At 35.2% G+C, this 20,847-nt stretch overlaps 1 protein-coding gene across 3 annotated transcripts; it reads right to left on the minus strand.

Moving 5' to 3' along the window:
* Positions 1 to 360: 360 nt before the first annotated feature.
* Positions 361 to 17,007, minus strand: LOC135585726 (general transcription and DNA repair factor IIH subunit TFB1-1-like). 3 transcript variants are annotated; one of them, XR_001978827.2, is made up of 20 exons: positions 16,668 to 17,007; positions 16,131 to 16,209; positions 13,104 to 13,168; positions 12,826 to 12,889; positions 11,204 to 11,339; positions 10,778 to 10,853; positions 10,576 to 10,671; positions 10,342 to 10,386; positions 9,980 to 10,036; positions 9,669 to 9,824; positions 9,467 to 9,532; positions 8,507 to 8,630; positions 7,446 to 7,502; positions 7,209 to 7,333; positions 6,952 to 7,143; positions 3,697 to 3,842; positions 3,345 to 3,422; positions 2,024 to 2,071; positions 1,336 to 1,401; positions 361 to 555 (listed from the first exon to the last, which is right to left on the minus strand). XR_001978827.2 is itself a non-coding variant. In XM_065186673.1 (20 exons), exons 1-20 carry the CDS (start codon positions 16,740 to 16,742, stop codon positions 466 to 468), a joined length of 1,809 nt encoding a protein of 602 aa, XP_065042745.1. In that variant the 5' UTR covers positions 16,743 to 17,007; the 3' UTR covers positions 361 to 465. The 3 variants fall into 3 exon arrangements, 2 of the variants coding, with proteins under 2 accessions (XP_065042745.1, XP_065042751.1); XM_065186673.1 differs by having other exon boundaries at positions 3,697 to 3,810; XM_065186679.1 differs by lacking the exon at positions 361 to 555 and adding an exon at positions 580 to 1,183 and having other exon boundaries at positions 3,697 to 3,810.
* Positions 17,008 to 20,847: the final 3,840 nt, after the last annotated feature.

The raw sequence follows: 20,847 nt of genomic DNA on the forward strand, positions 1-20,847 counted from the left end.
AAGACGAATTGAAATAAATAGGTTCTTCCGAAGATATTCTAACCTAATCTCAAGTTCTGAGACAGGATGCACAAAAAAGCAAAACCTCGAATAAGATGAACACCTCAGCCAACCAGCCATGTAACAAATAGAGATATTAGTTCAGCACAGTTAGTCCAGATGGGTAGCTTATAAATTTTGTGCCAAAGCATCCGGTTATTTGATTGGAAAGATTTTACCCATTATCCTGAGTTTTAACGTTCTGCTCATGTCAAAAAATAACAGCTGAAAGATTGTATTCTGGTAAGAATATAATGGCTAACATATGATCATGTTACATAGAAAACCATACGGGTTTCAGATTTCATGAACACTAAGAAATAAGGCGATGGAAGGTGTTCTACTCTTCATTGGAAAGTGGCCGAAGAAGCTGTTCTACAAGAATATCAAAATTTAATTACATGTACAGATGAAACAAGACAAGGTTTACTGAACAAACCCATTTGGTTTAGCCCCATTCTTTTTGGAATGCTTATGTTCTTCAGCATCATAATGAGCGAATGCAGCATCCAAAGCCTGAAAGTTATGGAATCATCCAGAGAGAACAGTAGGCTTCAGTTTCTAACCAAAATGCAGAAAACCATATTGGATGGCAGTTAAATGAGAATTTGATATTAAAGAGAGCTATCATACCACTAGCTTACATCGCAGACAAAATTGCTCATAACACAAGATTTTGACATCAATATGTACAAAAATCAAACTGCTTAAGGACTAAACTATGGTGACTTTATCATCATTCACATGTTTGTTCACCTAAATAACTACACTATCATAGTTCCAAGTGCCTCAAATTTCATCCTAGATCAGCTTAACATATTCCCAGAACGTGTTTTGAATTATGAAATAAAACTTCTATTAGTGCCTGAGATAATGAGATTAATTTCATTGACCAAATGACCTAGACTTTGCAGTTGATATTAAACTATCAGACAATCTGCCACAACTGTGCAATGATGCATATGATTGTCAAAATAATTAATCTATCAGACAAGGCTTTTCTTTGGAAGTTATTCCAGACAAATATAAGAGATAAATGACTGATACAAATAGAGAAAAGATCAGGACACGTCACTTATAAAAGCTAAAGGTATGCCATACTTCTACCATGGCACCACGTCAGGCTATCATTGCAGAGAGATTCCTATCAGAGAAAATAATTGATTGTAGAAATTCAAGAGAGTTCTATTGAAGAAAATAAAAAACTCTTTTGAATTAAGCTGTGTCAAATAACTAAACAAGTTCCAGCAATTACACACACTCATGACATGACACAAAATGCTTGCACTTGGATACCTGTAGCATGGGCTGAACAAGGAGAGAGATCTGATGCCGGAAATCTGATTGCACATCCTTAATAGCCTGAAAAGCAAAATGCAGATATTCGTAAGGATTTACTGTTACATGCATAGTGCTTTATACGAGACAGTACCACTCTACTCATGGTGCACAGAAAAGGGGCATTGGCTGATGACTCAGCACCCCTTCAAAACCCGGTATTTTCTTATCATGTTGAACAAGTTCATTCCTTGAACAAGATGATTAACTTAACATAAAGGACCAAACATTAGGATTTGGTCACTACAAGGTTTAGAAGTTTATGGAAATCCTTTAGCCTCAACCCTCACCACCGAATCTTTGGATACATCATCAGAAACATACCGTCGTCCAAAAAGTCAACCAGAGGAATAACACACTCGCACTGGAAGGATGCCCTTCCCCTTTTCCTTCTCCCTCTTCTTTTCATCTTATTTTATTTTCTTTTCCTTTTCGTTGGTACACTCACATCTGAGTGTTCTGTACCGTGACATGTTCCACCGAACAGGTGGTCCACACAAATGGCATGCTTGAATATATTAACTATTTGGAATTTCTCATGCTACTAGCAACATATTCTATGCCAATTAGCAGATATAATACACAAATGGCTTCTCTGGATAGAAAGATATTTGAAATTTCTCAACCTGCAAATATAAGCACATACCTTGAGCTTCTGATAGATATCTGTCATAGCACTCTTCAACCTGAGGACCTGTATCAAATATATGGTCATGGCCGAGAAAAATGTAAAGAAAATCAACGAATGAAGCAGGACATCAAAAAAGCAAAGTCATCATAACTAGACATCGCTATTCCTTTTGTGCATCTTAAAATATGTATCTAATACCTTACTAGAACACTTCTACAACTTCATCTAAAATCTGTTCATGCCAAAGGGAAGACCTACTACAGGTCCTTGCACCTGCCAAATCGCATTGCATCATAAATTTCACTGCTGGCCTCTTTATGGACCATGTTGCCAAATGGCAATACAGATTTCATTTCTAGGTTACCAGTATTAAGGTGATGCCCAGTCAATCAACATATTCAAAATTAAAAAGTATCAAGACAGTTGACAATCATAAGACTTAAATTGTTAGTTAAAATATCAATCCATTAACAACTTCAAGATACAAATAAGTGTCAACATAACTTTTAACAGAATAACTAAACGACAACCCTCATTTAGAGAGGATACTTCTGTTCTATCTATGCAATGCCAGATTTTCATTACTTGATCGAACTAACACAACTTGTAAACTCTGGCAAAGCAAAGTCTCAAAAAGTGTATCCTCCAAAACAGACAAGTGCCTAGGTTAGTTTTGCCAACATAAGCCACCAAGACAATATGACAACAAAGTGAGAAGTCAAATAAAATTTTAAGATGATAGGAAGATTGAAAAGACCATGCTAAGAATACCAGCAATGATTATAACAGCCAAATATCACAGTTTGCAAGAGATATCAAGATGTGACAACTAATTTGCATAGAGCATATGATTATAATAGATTAAGAGAAGCAAAAAGACTTTGAAACAACAGAGTATAGTTTAGTTTCACTCTGAACAATTATCATGTAATTCTTATAACATTTCGACTAAGTGTCAACATAAATCTTCATATAAAATTATTTATGTATTGATTCTTTACAGTGATCATAAAAGTTAAACCTCATATTGCTTTGACAACACCATTATCACCTGTATTGCACATGCCAATTGTCATAAACCGCAGGTGTTCTATCCTTTGATAATGCTACTCTAGAGCTGAATGCAAGACATTTGCCCATGATGGCATTACAAAAACATCTACCTAAACAATATCATGGTACAACATTTATGGATATATCATTTTTCTAAAATTTCTCACTAGTTCAAAATGTTAGACATTTGCTGTAAAGACTGGATCAATGGCAACTGAAATTAGTTTTGGGGACTTTAGTGTCAAGTTTGTGAACCTTCGTAGCATAAAATGAGGAATATTACCTTATTATATAGGTAACTAGTTGTAATTGGATATGATGACCAAAAATGACGAAGTAACTCCTGAATTGATGTCCAATGCTGAAACCAAAAAAGAAGTCTTAGAAGTCTCATCTAATATAAACAACAGGAGAAAGCCAGTTAAATCTTCAGATTTGACGCAGCCAATTTGCAGCATAGAAAGTAATGCAATTTGTCCTACAGGATAAATGGCTGGCGCACCAGTACAGTGCATGATGTATCAAGCTATAAAGAAACTTCCATTTGCTATCAGTCTTACAAAAGATGCTTATGTATATACCGAAGTTCCAAATCTCAAACTAATGCAAGCTGCTTAGGTATAAGGGAAACTCACAAGCATAATTTCATCTTTGGTCCTTTTAGGTAATCTATCAAGAACGCTCTCCTGAGGATTCTTCCCAAGATGATATCTGGTGCTTGAAATCTGTTGCGTAAGCCCACTCAGAACCTAGCTCATACCAGTTAATGAGTTAGGTTTTCCTGCTCCATACAATAATGATGATTTATGTACATGTAAATTGAATGATGCAAATTAAACCATTTCTTTTACAAAAAGAAACAATAATGTTAAATAGACATTGTGATCAGGAGAGTCATTCCATTGAACTCAAACTTCTGTAGAAACGTTCATCAGTGATACATGAACTAAAGTGGTCTTTAACTTGAGAATGCTATTTTGGCCAGAAGCAGTGAATCTGCTATGCATCAGAAATACAGGCATGCTTCGAACATGGGAAAATTTAATTTCTGTTAATAAGTAGATAAGAACCTCTCTTGCATGAGTAGTCAGATTTGGTTCATTGCATGATCCAAAAGATGCACTACAGATCCATAAAACATTCCAGATGATTCATGTATACAAAAGTCTGGTTCTATTCAATTTGGCTCATGAATGGAATATATAATAAATGCTCCCTTGGAAGCTAGAATGGAATAGTGTTTCTTATTAAAAGAATTCAGTCATTGCCAAGTTGGACACAGGGATTTGTAATTTCCACAATATCAGAACTCATATTATAGTAAAAGAATATAAACATGAACTTTGTCGTGCTCTATGCAATTTTCCTCAGTTTGTTGGATCTATGTTTTATTTCATACTTCTTTGTTTAATGGGAACATGCAACAACATACTGAAACAATACAAGTTATTATTAACATAACTCGTCTTAGTCTCCTGACATTTGTACTCTGACCACACAAGCCCAAGGTGAAGTGCAACTTTTTGAGGGCTGCAACACCAAATCTGAAGCACTGGTAAGTGCTAGCGAAGTATCAGTAATCTATCAGACCAGTATGGTACCAACGTGAAGGATGGCGCACTGATGTATAACATCCAAAAATAAATATTAACAAAGTAATGCCGACTAGTATCAAACCATAAGGTCCAGTAATCCCTTATCAGACTGGTAAACACTGGCTGGTATGGTACACACCAACCAGCTTATGAAACTTTTGAGCATCAGTAATATTGGGAATATTGCTTGCTTTTTGAAATTACTCAATTTGGTTGACACAAATCAAACAGAGTAATTAGTCAAACACAATATTTTTAATAGCTCTAGATTGTGGGTAATCCGAACAAGATCAAGTACATAGAGAATCACTTTAGTTTCTGGCAGATTCCTTGAACACTACTAGTTGACTTTAATTTGAGCATCATAAATGGAAGAAAAAATTATCACCATATTTATAGACTACAAAGGAACATGTGTTAAAACTGCAAGTTAGATATTTAAATTTGGCATATGGACAAATCATATACCATTGCACAGCCTAATCCTCAAAGTGGAGTTAGCTTAGGTCCTCTTAATCATAATAATGCTATGGAAGTAGAAGAATCTAATAATACTAAAACAACCTTCTTAAAGCAACTAGCTGCTACTCATTAAATATAAGGTGTAAGCAGCAATGTACCATATAAAGTTGAAAATGTTGTTAAGATCAATTTGAATTGGCGCTAGACTTCTATAAAGAGAACCAAGAGAATTTTCCATATGGAGTAATCTTTAAAAATTAAACAAAATATCATATTTGTGCTTCAAAATTATTCATTATGTGGGTGGTCATACAATTCTTTGACTACTTGCATTCTTTAATTTGATCAAATTGTCACTCACTTTTTCTGTCAGCACAGACTTTATCATATTAAGAGATCAACACTGCTAGTATCAATTTGGATATTATATACTTAGAATAAGACGAGGCATCTAATATAATAACCATATATCCTGTGTTATTTGCTGTGATCAAATTTTCTCCCACAACAGCTTTATAAAAGACACCTAAGTGCATAAGGGTCTCATAACTTGAAGAGAGTCTCCATAAAGAATATCTCTAGGGAGGGTTACTATACATAGCCACACACACCAAGCGAAGAGTTTCCGTAACTTGAACCCTAGTTACCTAAATTAAGGAGCAAGTTTACCATCACAATAAGGCCCCAGCCCTCCATAACAACCTTTATCATGTTAATAAATCAGCATTGCAAGTACCAATATCCATGGTTATACAGTTAGTATACGGTGATGTAACTTATACCTTAACCGTGCATGACAATATATAAAATTATAAATAGTTAAATATACACACTATCACTAGAAATAAGAAATCTACACAAAATTAATCTCCAAAATAATTCAAGCAATGCGCATAATCAGTAAATATTTCTTTCTTGTAGTTATCAGAATAACTAGAAACCCAAATCCTATGACAGTAATTGGAACCATCCAAATCCTGTGCATATTGATACACATTCCACAAGAAAACAAAATAAGACCTTTTTCTTACCAAGAGATAATTGTTTTCAGTTCAACCAATTCTTACCTCTTTCTATCTTTTGATTTATTCTCATTCATATTTCAGCTTGCCAGATTAGATCAGGTTTTGAAGTCATGTATTAAGTTGAAATCACATCTTCAAGTCCAAGTTTACTTATAGATAGAAGTGGGAGTCCTAAAGACATTGTAAAATCAAGTTAGGAGGGCTACGTGATTTTAGATAGAATTTTGTGGAATTCTGAGATTTACATATCATTTTAATTGTCCATATACATGGTATACTGTAAATCTACGTATTGGGGTTGGTTATTTCATTATTGCAAAAGATTTATTGTAATTTAGAAGTAAGTGTTCTTTTGCATTGCTCACTCTTTCATTCTTGGGAGGTCAATTCTCCACAAGCTGAAGAATACCCTAAATCATATGGTATCAAAGAATAACATATAGAAAACAAAAGAGATTAAATAACTCAAATTTGAACTTGTAATTGTTCCAATCTCTAAGCAAAACTATAGTCTTTTGTGACAATGACACAAAAATCCTTGGGAAATAAAAATAGAAAGTAGATCAAAAAATCTTAACAAAAAAGTTTGCCACAAGCCTTGGTGTTTTTAGTTCATAATCAACACAGGTAATAAAAAGCAACATCTGAAGAGCAAAGCCTCCACAGTCACTTTGAGCATGTGAAGATAATATGATATTCTAATTTCTGAAAACACTCAAGAATACAGGGGAAAACAGAGCGACAAAAGTCTTTCAGAAGTAACTTAAGATAATAAGCAAGCAATCACTCTCAGTGTAAAGAAATTTACCTTACAAGCAACTTCAGATTGAACAATTGGATTATGCAACCCTTGAGCTTTCACCTCAGAGATCTGATGCATTAGATAAGTATAAGCCTCCTCAGAATTTAGGCTGTAATCGATTGTTTTGGAACCAGCACCAGTGCCGCCTAAAGCTTTAAGCGCATTGACTTGTTGAGAATCAAAATACTCCCGTGGATCCTAATACAAGAAAGATTATTACCTGCCATAACGAGATTTCATTTATTCACACAAGCAATAGACACCTTGATGCAAAGTGGTGCATATGGAAGGCTATGAGGAGCCTGAAGATCTTCAATCTCGGTCATACGTGAAACTCTTTCTTGTCGTTCTAGTTTAGAATTCTCATCTAAAGTATCAGCAGATGACTCTGTTTGAAGCAATCATCAAACCAACATGAAAGTATGCTTAGTTAATTTGATTCAAGTATATGGATAAGTCATATTGGTGTGTAAACTATGTACAGAGAACATTGTTCTAACCTTGTTTGGACCTAGCAAGCGCTTCAGCTACAGCTCGCGTATCTCCCAATTCAATATCTGCATCCACAAAACCAGACATTGGAATTTTGATTATTACACCTAGAAGGGCCATATCCTCAATCAGCTAAGAAATGGTATCATGGGTATTCATAGTCTAGTAACCAAGGTTCTAACTACTAGTCATCCCATACCTTTTTACTTGATAACTTCAGTTAAGAAAAGGACCAAGATGTTGAATCAGGGGGTCTCACCAATACTACAATCATATCAACTTCCAGTACTTAAGGGCGAAAACAGCCAGCAATTGACTCATCCCACTTATTGAAACAGCTTTTTTTTTCCAATCACAGTTCATGACTCATGCAAGGAAGACTGACCTCTGCTACTCACATTCTCGGTTTGGCAGTGCCATTGGGGTACAAAAGGGAGATCCAATGACACATACTCATCAAACATCACAGGCACAACAGTGAGTTTTTATATTTATAGTATATCATTTTTTATTTTCATTTATATTATTTTTCTGGGAGAAGTTATGCTGGTTTGCCATGAATGACCTAAATGACCAGAGAAATTAGTGACCGAAAAAACAACCAAAACATGTACATTAGGTGACAAAAGAGAACTATAGACAAGAAAAAAACAAGAAATGTCAGGAAATGAGGGCATAAGTGAAACCTCAATTTTGTTAATGTTTCTCAACTCGAGCATTTAATGTAACTACAGTCACTGCAGCATTGTCACTATAGGAGTCTCATCCTACCTGAACATGATCAGTTTAGGTACCCTAATTCTAGCTAAGAAGTTCAGTATTACGCATGTACAGTACAGTACCAAGAGAAAATCCTTCTGATAGATGTAATATCAAAATATCATGAGACGATACTGCACCCTGAGTTAATAGAATAACCACAGGTGTAGACAGCGATCAGATCATCAGAAAGAGAAGCTCATAATTAAAATTATTTTAATAAATGCTAACAAGGCCTACTTCAGATATGTTCTCATGAGCTAAAGAAAATAGTTAGGGTGACAATATAGGCTTCACAGATTGCACCTACCTAGTGCCCTCCCTTCAAGAACAACAGCCGCATGACGATTAACATCTTGTGCAAGAGTCCTCCGAGCTAAATCATTCTCCGAATCTGCAGTCTCTTTGCTACCATCACGAAGAATTCCATGATCCTGAAAATTAACAAGAAAACTAAAATTCGGCAACCAAATAATTGATTTTATGTACTCGTACTTCTGAGAGGTACATCTAATTTCAGGGCATTAGTGTATAATTCTTATTTATCAAGTTTAACAATAATCTAGGGAACCATCAAATAGAATATAAAAAACAAGATTGATAAAAGAATTTGGCCATGTTTCATTTTAACAAGAATTTAAATATTTTCTTCAAAAACGTTACTTTCCTAAAATGGAAAATGCAACATAACAGCACAAGGGAAACTTGTTCATAGAGTCATACAAAGATGGATAGGCAAAAATTATGTACGAAATGAGAACAAGCATAGTATCAACAAATGGAGAGTGCTTTCATAGATACAACATAAGCATATGGTCAGCTATATAATGGGGCAGCAATACTTGACATGACCTCCTAATTCCAACCTGAACATGAAACAAAATTAGTGGGTTAAGGTTATTCTTCTATGGGCCCCTGGCATAAATGTGTTCGCATGGGAACCATAAAGAGTTGAAAACAATACCCTCTGCTACAAACATGTGCGCAGCACATTAATTGTTCTTATCAAATGCCTGATGTTACGTATTGTTACTATAGAATAATAAGCTAAAAGTACATATAATATTATAAATTATTCTTAGTGTGAAGCAAGTGTAAAAAGCTACATGTTATTCAGTGGCCAAGTCACAATGAAAGTTTTTAAAGAAAAGGCACCACAACTGCAAAAAATACAAAACAAGAGAAGATATTGCAAATGAATTTTCTCAAGAATAATTGGGCATAGGATGAATTTAGCAAAGGGACCAAATTATGAGGGATGTCTACGTACAGGAAGATGGATGTAGTCATCACCTAAATCAGCTTCCATGTCCAAGGTTGGATCAACCCGTCTGATCTGCATCACAATCAAATGATTACTCCTAGAAGTAATCTATTAATAATCCATCGTTATTAACAAACTTATGCAGCTAGGAATCTGTCAGAGAAAACAAAATAATGGGGTTTGTGTCTAAAAGCAATCCAGCAAGCACCTTACGCCGAGCTTCATCAGCCAATATGTCATCATGCTTCAGAAAGACAGCAAGTTCTTCATCTTCAGCTGCCTCTGCTGCAGCGGCTACAGAATTTTTTGTCCTGTGGAGATATTCAGCTCTACAGTATTTTGTCCAGAAATCCTTTTCTGTCATCTGGAAATCCAGGAAAAAGAATTTAATGTTGAGAAAAAAGAAATTAAGTCAAAAAGACTGCTCATGCTTGCAATAAAAATTGACTTATGTGTTATTACATTAGTTGTAAAAAAGGATGTTAACAGTAAATAAAGCCTGACAAAACATATTGTCACCTTGCTTGGAACAAAATTCAAAAATGCCCGATGAACAGCAGGTTTTTCAGCGAAAATCTGTAAAATATACACAAACCAGAGTGAAATTGTCTAACAAGACAATGAAAAACTGATAGTCAAATTAAAATTACAGCTAAACTTTGTAATTTGTAAGATTGCTTCCATCACTCCTTCATCCACTCAATATCCTTTCCTATCACCCTTCCATTCTACAAAATATTAACAGTTCTAGATGCTCACTTCAGATGACTAGACATTGTCAGCAAGACCAAGTAACATCCTAAACATGCTTCTCCCTCTTTTTTTTTTCTCTCTCTCTCTCTGTATTAAATTACTGAATTACATTCAGAAACTGCACATACCTGGTGAATAATCTCCGGCGTAAGGCTAAACGTGACCTTATTGGTCTGCCAAGATGTATGAACAAGGAAAAAATTAAAGGGTTTACATGTTTCAGCAGACAATATTCAAAAGGAAATGAGAACTCATAGGAGTTCTAAGAATAAAGCATAATTTTTAGCATTGACTATTAGCAGTTAATTAAGGACAGTAACAAATAAAAATATAACAGGTAAAACACAAGGTCCATGTTGTACCCGACCATCAGTTGATGGCCTTATATCTGCAAGCATAGCACTTTTAAACCCTGTCCGTTGCTTTAATGTTCTATCAGAATCATAGTCTAGTAGATTCTGCATCCAAAACATGCCAACAAAAATTTTCATATCAGATGCAGAGATACAAAAAAAATCAGATGAACTCTTTAAAACTTCCATTATGGTTGATCAATTTATCCACCTTTCTTGTAGCCCAAAACTCAGATTCCGTCAGCACATTGCCAATGACGAGCTCCTTGTGCAGTTTTTGCAATTCACTGTAGAATGCACTCATTAGTCTACTATGAAGTCTGAACTAGGTGATATACATAAAGGAAGGAGAGAGGTGAAGAGAGAGGACTCCAACACCAGCAACCTATTAGTTCAATACCCATCCTTAACTATAGGAAGGTCGAACAGGTTGCTAAATAAGTACTGGTGATTGTGCTCAAGTCCCATTATTTTGTGAGCTACATACACTAATAACAGAAGGTCAAAATGACCAATCCCAAAAAGGAGAAATAACTAGTATCTATTAGAAGTTGGAGGAGACAATATAAAAGAGGATATAAAATTGTGTATATTGTTGATAAAATGACAGAGATGCAAGGCATCAGATTATTGTTACCTATCTTCCCGCAACAACTTCATTCTGCGTTCCATCTCTATAGTGCTAAGTTGTTCAAGTGATACAGCAGATTTCTCAGAGGCCGGTTCATCATTTTGCTTGGACACCAAAGCCTGGAACTTCCCTAGAACTTTCCCTGTTAAGGAGCAAGCAGTTATTTATGACACAGGTAAATTGAATAAAACCAACCAACAGAAATTTCCATGGATCCCACTGGTCAATACATTATAGATGCTCAGGTTTAGAGGTAGACGCATATATACATCACACTTGGACAAAGCTAGTTAATTGATCTCACTAGTCAATACAAGAAAAAGCCATTAGTCAAGCTATTTGAAGTAAGCTACATGGATATTTCCCCCACCTAACTCCACAGTTGGCTCCATATTTTACTGTTGAATGCTCCAGGCATATCATGACATTGCTCATTGCTTCAGCCTACTACTTTCTTTCCTGCAGCAACTATACTTTTAACTGGCCCTCTCTTAACCAGGCAAGAATTTTTCAACATGTTTAACATATAATATTTTACTAATATTCAACAAAATGATGCTTCCTTCAAGTCCAAAGCAAGTACCAAAGCAATGTTATGGTTCAAGTACCAAGGCAATTTTATTAACAATCTAATATCTTTCTACTATTAATATTGGCTTACAAGTACCAAAGCAGTTTTATGGTAATTCTTGATCATCTGCTTTACTATATGTATAAAAGTATGCCAATTTAAGATATACAAGCATACATTGCATCTCAAACATGGACAAATGAAATATCTGAATTTATATGTCTGCAAAATCGAACAAGTGCATTGCCCAAACATCCAAAATGTTCATAAAGGCCTTGAATCCTTCCAATGTTATCGTATGATTGAAGTAACAGTTAAGTGGCAAAAATCCAATCCTCGACTAGAATTTCAACATACAACAATCTACAACATCTAAATTTGGCTTTGTTGTACCAGAAGAGCAGACCATTCAAAAAGCAAGAGCATTATGTAGCCTATATAATCAGACTAAACTTTCTAATAACAAAGCCCATTCTGTCAATTGACTGCATAGGCATTGAGTCCCAATTGTTTGTTGTCTAATTTTATAGAATAAAGATCCTGTACTACCATTTAAATGAAATGACTGAGTCTTCAATCTTGATTTGATGCTGTACATTTTAGTTCATATGGTCAAGTCATCCATATGCAGAGGAATGAATTCCAAATAACAAGATGACCATTCACTGGAAGGGGTAAAACCAAACTGCAAAATTTGGCCAAACTCATTTATCTCACCTCTTCAGAAACATCCCTTGTTTCTAAAATTTGACATCATCATCATTCCTATTTGTAACCTGTAAATATCTTTCTTCCATCCTTCTCTGAAATCTCAGCCCTTCTTCTGATGACTAACTGGGTATACAAACATAACACAAGCTGTTCATATAAGGCGATACTCTATCAAGTTCCACTAAAAATCTCTAGAATACAACCCATAAAATCTTGACATGTTAATTAGAAATTAAAACGAAGCAATGGAACAACTTAATTACTTATACAAGGAAACATTATACAAAACAATTGTTGAAAAAACTGATGAACCTTAAAATGTGTCAAGATGGAGATTGGAATTTACCTACAAAATCTCGACAATCATTACGTTCAGTAAAATTATTAAACTCAAAAATGTAACCTCCCCCCTGAAACAAAATATAACCAAGTTAGTTTAAGCTTTCTGCTATTGAAATAAAATGTGAATCATAAGAAGCAATACAAATACACCATTTTAAAGTTTAAAGATGGTATATTGCTTGCATGATAAAATCAAAATTCCAGAAATTCTTATTCTGCCCAGATGAAGTATAATTTTGAATAACTGATTAAATGATAGTTAAAAATGAGTAATAACAACACCTTTTCAGAATCTTGTGTAAGATTTAATAATGCTTGCTTTGAACCATCTTTACTGAATTTATGACCTGAAAATCACACAAGAAACCAAATTAGGACATATAATGCATGATACAGAGCCAAAATAAGAAACATGCCTTTGTCAATACTATATAACCAAGATTCTTAAACATAGCCTAAGAGCTTTACCAATTTACAGTTTACACAAGTCCAATTTGGCTACAGAATCATATGAAATCCTCAACCAAATAGAATATCAAAATGCTTGAAATGGCAAGTGTTCTGTGATCAGCCATCTTATCACTGAACTCTTTCTTGGAAGCTAAAATCACCTTTAGCTCTGTGACAAAATTATTAACATTCAAACAGAAAAAGCTGCAAAACCATTGCATGACATTGGGACTATGCTGATTATTACATTGGTCATTATGTAGAATGATAGATCTTCTTAACTACTCAGAAAACCATGGAGATCTTTTATAGCCTAACTTTCAGAAGTATAAAACATTTCAAACTCTTGATGTGTCTTTGACTCGTCTAAAGAAGATGAAACTTCAACAACCATAAGCTTTGTGTAGTTACACAATAATGTAAGAAATTCGTATTTAGTGGATACATAGGGAATTTTTTAAATGTTAACCTTCTGCGAATGTAGCAATCTCCTGTCTATAAAAAGAATCAGGTTTAAAATTGACAAATTACAAATGATAGTCTCAGCAAGAACCAACATCTATAACCAGCAAAGGATTGACCATCTTAACATATCTTTTTTGATTTTCAATCCCATTACAAGGTACATGTTATTTCCAATAAAGACTAGCATAACAATATAAGTTCTACTCCTAGTTTTGGACAAAATGAAACAAAGAAACATAGAAAATGTTGGGTTTTGATAAATAAAAATCAATCGACGCAATAAAAGGATAATCATGGTCTCTAAGAGCACACCTAACAACTACAACATTATACAAAGAGTTGCTTCAAATGTTGTTTTTTTTTTCTTAGAAGCTGCATTTGATACCATCCGTGAGTTTCACACTTTGGCCAGTCTTAAAGAAAGGATCTTTGTTTTTATTTTATATTATTTATGGATGTATTTTCATTCATATATTTATTTAATATTTCAATGTTTTTTTCTTCTGTGTCCTAATTTTGTTATAGATAGCTTTAGGAGCGTCCTTAAACCACTAGAAATCATGCTTTGAGAGTTGTAGACATATTTTAAAATAGGATAAGATTCCAAAACCTCCACATTTAGAAATTATTCTCCCATAAGTTATATTAGTTTATTACAAGATTCTGAATACCATACCGTACCGATGTACCGATCAGTTGTCGGCAAGGTTCGTCGTATCGTACCGTACCGGCGTTTCGACACGGGTTCGATACGGTACAGTACCGGTGTACTGGGCGGTACATCAGGGCATACCGAGTGGTACACCCTAGTGTACCGAATAATTTTATATTTTTTATACTATAGCACTGTAGCACTGTAGCGGTACCGGGCAGTCCGCGTACCGGTAACCTGTCGGACCGGTACGTACCACCCGGTACGGGCGGTACGTTTCGGTATGACAGACCTTGGTTGTCGATATGATACATACCGACATATAATACACTAAGATGTACAGATGTACTACCTATACCGATCATCTATCGGACCGGTACGTACCACCCATACCAAGAGGTATGGTATGGTATTGCAAACCATGGTTTATTATATACATAAATATGACAAGGCTATATCATGAGATCATTTATCTTTCTTTTATTGCAACAAAATATACTAGAATAGTTACATTAATAATCTTCTCTGTCTTATTTATCATGACCGACCTTTTTAACTCCTCAATATTTTTGTAAGTTAAACTAACATCTAGAAAGTTACTCATAAGTCAGACCCCAACACCTAAGAGTATCATAAGACTCAAAAACCCCTTCTTCCCTTATTTCCACAACATGGCAAGTAATTGTTCCAGCAAGTAATGCAAAAAAAGCTCCACCACAAGAACCTCAACTTGAACCTTAAAAGTTAAGGACTACCAAGCAGTCAACACTTTGTAATGGAAAATTTAATACCCATGATTGTTTTTTTCCAGAATTAACCTCAAAAGACTCTCCAGATTGTTTTGTCCTCTATGATTGTAGTAAATATTTTGAATAATACCCATAGAAAATTTAATGATGTGTGTCTTTCCCAATCCCGTTCCTAGGTTATACACAAGAATCATAAGCCAAGTTTATATGCCTAGACACTCTTTTTACAAATAAATACAGATTACAATAACAAGTCAAGTAATATCAAAAGTTCTATCATGACATCATGATTCACTGCAAAGGAAACAACATAGTATGAATGCCACCACCACTAGGCTCCAAAATATTGGCTAGATCTTGAAGATTGTACCCTTATGACAATGTTCTCATTATTTTCATACAACTCCTTATTGTGATAGAAGTTTAATTTGACTCCTCGTAGTTTGTTTACCTTGCTTAAATCAATATGAACAATATTTATGCAGCAACATATCTGGAATCTAAAAGATATGAAAACAGATGGATGCGATGGCTCCTTTGATTGTAAGCAAGGACAAGATTATCCATATCATTGCATGCTCAGCTGTAGATTCATGTTCATTGAAAAGCACAGTTATATTAGTAAACCTTGGCTAAATGTCGACCTTTAACTTCATTGCACCATCCTGCTACTGCATTGGATAAATTAATAGATAATGATTTATTATGTTATTTGATAATAAACCTGGGACAATATTTTTCTGCACTATAAAATGAACAATTGCCTATTGGAAAAACCACTAACTGACTAAAAGAAGAACTTTTAGTTGCAACTATAACGATTATCTTAGTTGGTACTTGTTAACTACTAGTATAATAATCCAAAAAGTGAAACTGATGAAATCTTATTTCACAGTAATGGCTTAGCATTAAGGTCATTGAATAATTCTTTCCACTATGATATGAAAAAGCAATCTTTTCAAAAAAGACAAAGAGAGGAAAAGTAGCCAGTACCTTTAATGTTTCTAAAGTCCACTCTAAGTTTCATCGCTGATCTAGGATCATGAGGAGTAAAAGTAAATACATCCTCCATCTGCAGATCATTGAACAAGATTGATGATCAGCATTAGCATTAAGGCTAACTATTTCCTTTAAAAAAGCAATAACTGATTTTCTTAGATGGAATATAACTTGCATTCCCCAATAAGCTAGTGGCTCTTCTTTAGTAAAGATACATAGTTGTCTGACATAAGCAAAAACCTATCTGATAAATTATTGCTCAATATAATTGTGAAAATTAGTTCGTAATAGACAAATAGTGCGTAGATATAAACACTCAAGACAATAACAATCGTGGATCAGGCCCGCGAAAATGCCAATTCATCATTACAAGGGGCAACTTGTTCTTCGCTAGGGTTAAGAATCACAAGAGATCTTCAGACACAAGGATCAAATTTTCATCCAAGAATGCGACACTAGTGAAAAAAGGAGCAGAACATGGACAGGGCGCGAGCGCATCAAGAACCAAATGGAGAGAGCGAAGCAAATTACCATATTAAGCACGCCCGGAATCCCGGGCTCTTTCACCGTCGTCTTATACTTGGCCACCTTGCTGATCGCCGCCATTTCCCCGGAGAGAAATCGGGGCCCCGGTAACCAATCAGCGGCGGCGGACGAGGAAGGGCGAGGGGCGGTGCGATCGAAACGGGCGGCGGAGATTAGGGCAAAGGGCTGCGCCCCGCGCGATTGCGGCGTCCCTGATCGATCGAGAGAAGCCGAAGCGGATATGTAGGGTTTCGACCAGAGATTGGTGGGTGGGTTTCCCGATTGAGGGAAGGGAATCTGTAGAGAGAGAGAGAGAGCGAGCGAGGGAGGAGCAGAGGAGACGGTCGCTCCGGTCTCACTGGCAAATAAATGGAATGTAGTCTGCTTAAATAGGCGTGCGGCCGATCGAAGGTTCCGAGTAGGGCGAAGGGTCTGCTGACCCGGTTCGAGGTCTCTTCGGTTCATTCTCGGCTCTCGATGGGTTTAATGATCATGTTCGTGGAGCATGGTTATTCTACGTCCAGATCAATCATGACGACGCGGCTTTCTACTTGATTAAGATAATAAATTCAGGGGAGATCTAACTTACTATTAAGACATAATATTAACTGCCCATATCAGAAATTCGATGACAATTTTAGTTTACTTCCGTTGGTGTCGAGGGCGGATTAGATACGATGAATAATTCTAAAAAAATATAACAATGACATTTTCGATGAGAATGCCTCTATATCCATGGTGCAGATAATTCTCTTTAAATTATTACATATGGAATCTTTTTCATATGCTACAGTGTTAATCCATGAGAGTGCTTCGGGTATTACTCAAACGCGAGATATCACATGAACCGTGGAATATTGTGGATAGTATCATATGTAAGAGATGACTTAAATCAATTTGTATTTCCAAATCGTTATAATAGAAACACAATAAAAACTTATGCGGAAACGAAACAGCATACCTCCAGCCATTGTCGTCAAGAATTTCTACAGAGGTTTCTTCTTGAACTTTGATACTTCTCGGCTCAGAACTCTCGCTTTGGATGGTGTAGGAAAGCCTTTCGCTTCAAAGAGATGATTGAGCCTAGGGACCAAAATCCTCATATATATAGATGTTCTCCCATCAAGAACATTTATCATCACCAAATCATAACGTTCAAGAATTAATTCAGATTTGTAACGTTTGGACCATAATGAAGAACTTTAATGATATTAAATATTTAATTTAATAATAACGATTTCATGTTTAAAGAATAAAAAACTGAAATTATTTAAATCATAATTAATGAAGAAATTCATGATAATGAATTATGAATCTTAATGATAACAGTTATATTATTATTAAATTAGATATTTAATAATAACAATTACATTCTCCCACTTGGTCCATACGTTTATCTTAATAATTTGAATTAATTTTTCTTGAACAACTTTCTTAAGAAATAAATACACGAATCATAGCAATAAGTCCACTAAAAGCGAGTATTATCATCCATGTATTACGATGTATTTAGTTTCATAATCTTAATATGATAATATTACTTAATGAATAAACCTTATGTTTATTCTTGGTCCAGTAATAATATATTTTCTCAAATTAATGTGCACATGAATGAGAAAATTTCACAATATATAAGAGTTTCAATATCATTACAAAGTGGAACCAAGTCCCATTTTCTCTATATGATCCTTGAATTTCAGAGGTGGCATGCCTTTAGTCAAAGGATCAGCAATCATCAATTCAGTGCTAATATGCTCAATGACAACTTTCTTTTCCTTTACACGTTCTCTTATGGCTAAATACTTAATGTCGATGTGTTTACTTTGACTTCCACTTTTATTATTTTTAGCCATAAAGACAGCAGCTGAATTGTCATAGAAAATCCTTAATGGCTTAGAAATAGAATCCATGATTCTAAGCCGAGAAATGAAACTCTTAATCCATACACCATGTGAAGTAGCCTCAAAACAGGAGACAAACTCAACTTCCATGGTAGAAGTAGCAATCAAGGTCTGCTTAGCGCTTCTCCAAGAAATAGCTCCACCGGCCATTATAAAAATATATCATGATGTTGATTTACGAGAATCAACACAACCAGCGAAGTCTGAATCTGAGTAACCAATCACATCCAGATTGTCTGTATGTTTATACATAAGCATGTAATCTTTGGTTCCTTGTAGATACCTCATCACTTTCTTTGCAGCTCTCTAGTGGTCCATACCTGGATTACTCTGATATCGACCTAGCATCCCCACAATAAATGCAATATCAGGTCTAGTACAGACCTGAGCATACATAAGGCTTCCTACGATAGAAGCATATGGAATGTTTTTCATTGATTCCCTTTCAAAGTTGTTCTTTGGGCATTGGTTCAAATTGAACCTATCACCTTTCACAATGGGAGCAACACTTGGTGAACAATCCTTCATCCGAAATCTTTCTAAAAGTTTATCAATATAGGTTTCTTGTGATAGACATAAAATGCCTCGAGGTCTATCTCTATGGATCTTAATGTCAATGACATAAGATGCTTCACCCATATCCTTCATGTCAAAATTTTTAGAAAGGAATTGTTTCACCTCATGCAGCAAACCCTTATCGTTGGTTGCAAGCAAAATATCATCTACGTATAAAACAAGGAAACATATTTTACTCCCACTAACCTTTGATCCATGGGATTTTCAACAAATCCGAATGAAGAAATCACTTCATGAAATTTAAAATACCATTGATGGGAGGCTTGTTTTAAGTCGTATATAGACTTCCTAAGCTTGCAAACCAAGTGCTCACCAACACTAGAGAAGAAACCTTCATGTTGTTTCATATAAACCTCTTCCTCTAGATCTCCATTAAGAAATGTCGTTTTCACATCCATTTGTTGCAATTCAAGGTCAAAATGAGCAACTAATGCCAAAATTATACGTAGAGAATCTTTCTTAGATACAGGAGAAAACGTCTCCGTATAATCGATTCCCTCTTTTTGAGTAAATCCCTTTGCAACAAGTCTTGCCTTGTATCTCTCAATGTTGCCTAACGAATCTTTCTTAGTTTTAAAGACTCATTTGCAACCAATAGCCTTTGCTTCATTAGACAACTCAACAAGATCCCAAACTCCATTGCTCATCATGGAATTCATCTCTTCTTTCATGGCATTATACTATAAATTTGAATCTTTGCAACTCATAGCTTATGAAAATGTTTCAGGATCATTTTTGGCTCCAATATTATAATCAGATTCTTGTAGATATACAACATAATCACTAGGAATTGCTGATCTTTTATTTCTAGTAGATCTTCTTAATGTTGTACCAATGGTTCCTTGAGGAACTTGTGGTTCAACTAGTTGTTCAGGAGCTTGTTGTAATTCCTGAACTGCTTGATCTATTAGAATACTATCAACAACTTGTGGAATTTCAATGATTGGTTGTTCAGCACTAGTTTGTACTTGAGGGGTGCTATGAACTATAACCAATCTATCATTTGATGTGGAAGGTTGAGATTCTATATGATCATGTACGGAAACTATGTTCCTGAAATGATCACTCCCACTAATCACATCATCCTCAAGAAATTTAGCGTTTCTTGATTCCACAATCCTAGTTGTGTGAGATGGACAATAGAATCTGTAACCTTTGGACTTTCCGGCATATCCAATGAAATACCCACTGATAGTCCTCGGGTCTAGTTTCTTCTCTTGTGGATTATATATCCTGACTTCAGACGGACATCCCCAAATGCGCATATGTCGCAAACTCGGTTTCCAACCTTTCCATAATTCAAATGGTGTCTTTTGGACAGCCTTGGTTGGAACTCGGTTTAATATATACACAGCCGTCTTTAGTGCTTCAGTCTACAAGAACTTAGGAAGACTAGAGTTGTTAAGCATACTCCGCACCATGTCTAATAAGGTTCGGTTTCTTCTTTCTGCAACATCATTCTGGTCTGGAGAACCAGGCATAGTGTATTGGGCAATAATCCCATGTTCTTGAAGAAACTTAGCAAAAGGACCAGGTGCTTGTCTATTTTCAGTATATCTACCATAATATTCTCCACTCCTATCTGATCTCACAATTTTAATTTGCTTACCACATTGGTTCTCAACTTTAGCCTTAAAGACTTTGAAGGCATCCAATGCTTCATTTTTGTTATGAAGCAAATATATATAAATATATCGTGAGTAATCATC

Source organism: Musa acuminata, chromosome BXJ1-1 (genome assembly GCF_036884655.1).
Source record: "Musa acuminata AAA Group cultivar baxijiao chromosome BXJ1-1, Cavendish_Baxijiao_AAA, whole genome shotgun sequence".
NCBI classification, from domain to species: Eukaryota; Viridiplantae; Streptophyta; class Magnoliopsida; order Zingiberales; family Musaceae; genus Musa; species Musa acuminata.